The 4,001-nt window shown below is 31.8% G+C and overlaps 1 protein-coding gene across 1 annotated transcript in view; it reads right to left on the reverse strand.

Annotated features, from left to right (window-relative positions):
• Positions 1-3,408: 3,408 nt before the first annotated feature.
• Positions 3,409-4,001, reverse strand: part of LOC102509954 (coiled-coil domain-containing protein 169-like) — a 1,853-nt gene continuing 1,260 nt past the window's right edge. Inside the window, exon 2 of the mRNA XM_032474723.1 lies at positions 3,409-3,993. Coding sequence (XP_032330614.1) covers positions 3,409-3,993 — 585 coding nt within the window. The remainder of the gene's footprint in view (positions 3,994-4,001) is intronic.

Genomic DNA, 4,001 nt, shown 5'->3' on the forward strand with positions numbered 1-4,001 from the left:
TGGATTCAAGTTACAATTTCTCATCAGCCTGATGAACTTCCTTTTTAAAATTTCATATAAGGCAGGTCTGATAGCAATTTCTTTTCTTAAGCTTTTTTTCCCCTGGGAATATCTTCTTTTGTGGGGCCTTAATTTTTAAGGGTGTTTTTTTCTATGTATGGATTTATTTTTTAATAACAGAATTATTGAGATATTAATCATATAACATATGATTAACCCATTTAAAGTGTACAGTTCAATGGTTTTTAGTAGTATAGTCACAGAGTTGTGCAATCATCACCACAATCAATTTTAGAGATTTTCATCATTCGAAAGAGAAACGCTGTACTCTTTGTAGCCACTCCCCATCACCCATCCTCTCTCTGATTCTACCAGCCCTAGGCAACTTCTAATCTCCTTTCTGTCTTTATAGATTTGCCTGTTCTGGACATTTTACATAAGTGGAATTATACAATGTGTGGTATTTTGTGACTGGCTTCTTTCACTTAGGATATTACTTTCAATATTTGTCCATGTCATAGCATATATCAGTACTTCATTTCTTCTAATTGCTGAATAATATTCCATTGTTTGACTATGCTACATTTTGTTTATCCATTTATTTGTTGGTAGATATTTGAGTTGTTTCCACTTTTTGGCTGTTATGAATAACGCTGCTATGAAGATTTGTGTACAAGTTTTTATGTGGTCACAGGTTTTCATTTCTCTTGGCTATATACATAGGAGTGAAATTGTTGGGTTGTATGATAACTCTACGTTTAACCTTTTGAAGAACTGACAGACTGTTTCCCAAAGTGGCTGTACCATTTTATGTCTTTACCAGCAATGTATGAAGGTTTCCACTTCTCCACATCCTCACCAAGACTTGTTATTATCTGTTTTTTTGATTACAGCAACATTTGTTTTATAAATGGTATTTCTTGATATTTTATAATATATTTAGACATTTAAAATTTTGAGATCTTTTAAATATTGTTTTACTGATTTTTAGTCTATGAATTCTGAACTTAAATACTGATATTAATACATATTTCAGTATTAAACAAAAAAGACCCCAAACTGTCATCTTTGCTCTGATGATTATTATTTTTAATATAGTTGATTTATAATATTATATTAGTTTCAAGTGTACAGCATAGTGATTCAATATTTGTATAGATTATACTCCCTTTAAAGTTATTAGAAAATAATGGCTACAATTCCCAATGTTGCACAATATATCTTTGTTGCTTATCTATTTTAGACATAGTAGTTTGTATCTCTTAATCCTCTATCCCCATCTTGCCCCTCCCCACTTTGCTCTGAATATTGCAATACATAACTGCATTTTCTTAAAAAACTTCACATGACAAATTATCTTCAGAGCTTAGAACTAGGTAAAACTTTTTTTCTGCTTGTATATTCCTTCTACCAAAAAAAAAAAAAAATGAGAGCTGTGTAATTCATTCCTTCTTTGTACTGGCTGGTAAAATGTTTAAAGCTAGAGTTTTTCTTAGTCTTGAATTCTTGCAAAACTTTTAAATTTTAATTTTCATCTTTTATCTTGTGGGTGTTATTTTTATACCTCTAAATTTAGTAAAAGCTAACTCACACATTTTTAAGAGGGAATAATATATAAAGAAGTAAATAAATAAATATTTAGTAAATACACTTGAGCTGCACAGCAATTGTAAGACGGTAGTTAGGGTAAATATTCCCAACTCTGTAAATGATAAAAGTGAGACAATGAAAAGTGATCTACTCAAATTCAGAAGCTTAGATGTGGCAAAACTGATATCAGAACACAGATATCAGAACACAGAAAGTCTCCCATTTCAGTTCCTTATATTATCCCACCAACATTCCACCACTCTGTTTAAGACAGACACTTTGTGGCATTGGAAAGGATTCCAAAGTATTTCCTGCAGAACTAACACTTAAATGTGATCAAGTCCCTGTGATAAGATGTTCAATTAATATACCACCACAATGATTGAGTTAATTTTAAATGTTCCCCAATCTAATCCCTACAATGGCTTACCTCTGTATGATAGAAACAAACTTGTTTATTCTTCAGCAATGATCTGTGATGGTTATGCTTATTACTATAATATTCAAATGATCAATTTGCTGCTAATGCTAAGAAAAATGGTATAAAACATAATTTCATTTAATAATATGGGTCATGGTATCTGATCTCTGTAGTTAACTTAATTAAGAACAGGAGGAAATATTTCTAAACATCTCCAATGTAGAATAATAGGAAGTTACTTTATATTTCACTGTATTACATTTTAAAGTCATATAAAAGAATTATTTAGCTATATTAAATTTATGCATTCTTTCTTAAAGAAAGTGAAATGTATTTGGTATTCATTGCTGGTGATACTGAATAAAAAGAATTTAGATTTTAGTGCTAGATATAAGGTGAGAAAACCATTAGCTAGAAACTACACTTACCATTGGGTGATTTCTGGATATTCAAAGCCTAATAATTTTACTTATTAAGTTGGGAAAATAAATTATATGTATGTTGCAGACCAATGTGACAATTACAAAAACAGTCTAAAAGTGAGTAAGAGAATTCAATACATTTTCTAAATGCCTTAAAAGAACCCTTCTCCTACCCTTATTCAATCTCCACTTCTAGACTTGAGTATAGTGAACACTTGCAAAGTTTGCTCAAAAAAACTAGCCATCACTATGAATAATAAACATCACAAAATGACTTAAATCACCATGTGCTAAGGGTCAGGTCCATGCAATAGATGAATAAATATTGGTTTTCTAGAATGGTAAGAAGCCTTAGAAGTTGCGTAGTTTGCCTCATTCATTTTACCAATGTGGAAAGTAAAGATGAGATGGAGGGACTTTCCCAAGATCTCATAAATTTATGACTGAGTAGGGACTATAACCAAGCTAATTCTTGATTGGAGACTATTTCCGCAATACCATGATGTTTTAAGTCAAATTTTAAAATGCATTTGATTTGCAGCTTTGTTTACCCTTGGCTTTTAAAAAAATGAGCATGATATAGCCTAAAATAGCAAGAAATTTTTCAGCTAACAGCCAACTAGTAACCAAATATAATAGCAATATTAATATCAGATTATGGCTATATTATTATTAAAAGAAAGTATAATGATTACCACCCTCAGGTTTCCTAGGATATTTTAAGAATCACAAACACTGCTACTACATATTTTAGGGCCACTAAAATTACTGTCTAAAATAATTTTTGAAACTAAATTACTAGGAAAATTAGTTTCAGGCAGACAAAGGAACACAATTCTGGAAAAGGAGCTGAAGAGGTTTAATAGCTCTTTATTATCTATCTCATCCCCTGGAAAATGTGTAGAATGATAACTTCACGATTTGAATATTACAATTGAATAAAGGGAAGAAATAGAAATACACTCAGTTCTGGAATCATGGATTGAGTTTTGGAAGATGATTTGATCTTGTAATCTTTTTTGCTGGTCCTCTCTTGTTATTTACAATCTTCTGATTAGCTGGGTTATATCTTCCTGTTTTCACTGGATTCTCTTTCATTCTATGCAGTTGACTCATTGGTTGTCTTTTAGAACCTTGGTATGAGCCAGAGAGCTGAGATACCTTAGCTAGGTATATACGGCGTTCATCGTCGGCCTTGTGGTAAGCCTTTGATTCTTGTTCCAGTCTAAGTGCACAGTCTTTCACTTGATTTTCAAGGATCCTTTTTTCTTTTTCTAGCTGTCTAAGTAAATTACTTAAGGATTCCACTGGCATTTGCTCATAGACACGAATAGAAGATAATCTATCTGAAGGATTTCCACGGAGTTTTTCCATTTTCTCTCTGAGAGTAGCAATTTGCTTTTCTAGTCGATCATTCAGCTCAAGGTGTGTCTCATAACGGGTTTTCCATTCACTACATCCATTGTCAATAATGAGTTTGGCTTTCAGTTCCACTATCTTGTGTCTTATTTCAAGTATTGAGGTTTGTACTAAGTCTTTCATATGGATTTCTTCCAATAACTCCAGTT

Source organism: Camelus ferus, chromosome X (assembly GCF_009834535.1).
Source record: "Camelus ferus isolate YT-003-E chromosome X, BCGSAC_Cfer_1.0, whole genome shotgun sequence".
Classification (NCBI taxonomy): domain Eukaryota; kingdom Metazoa; phylum Chordata; class Mammalia; order Artiodactyla; family Camelidae; genus Camelus; species Camelus ferus.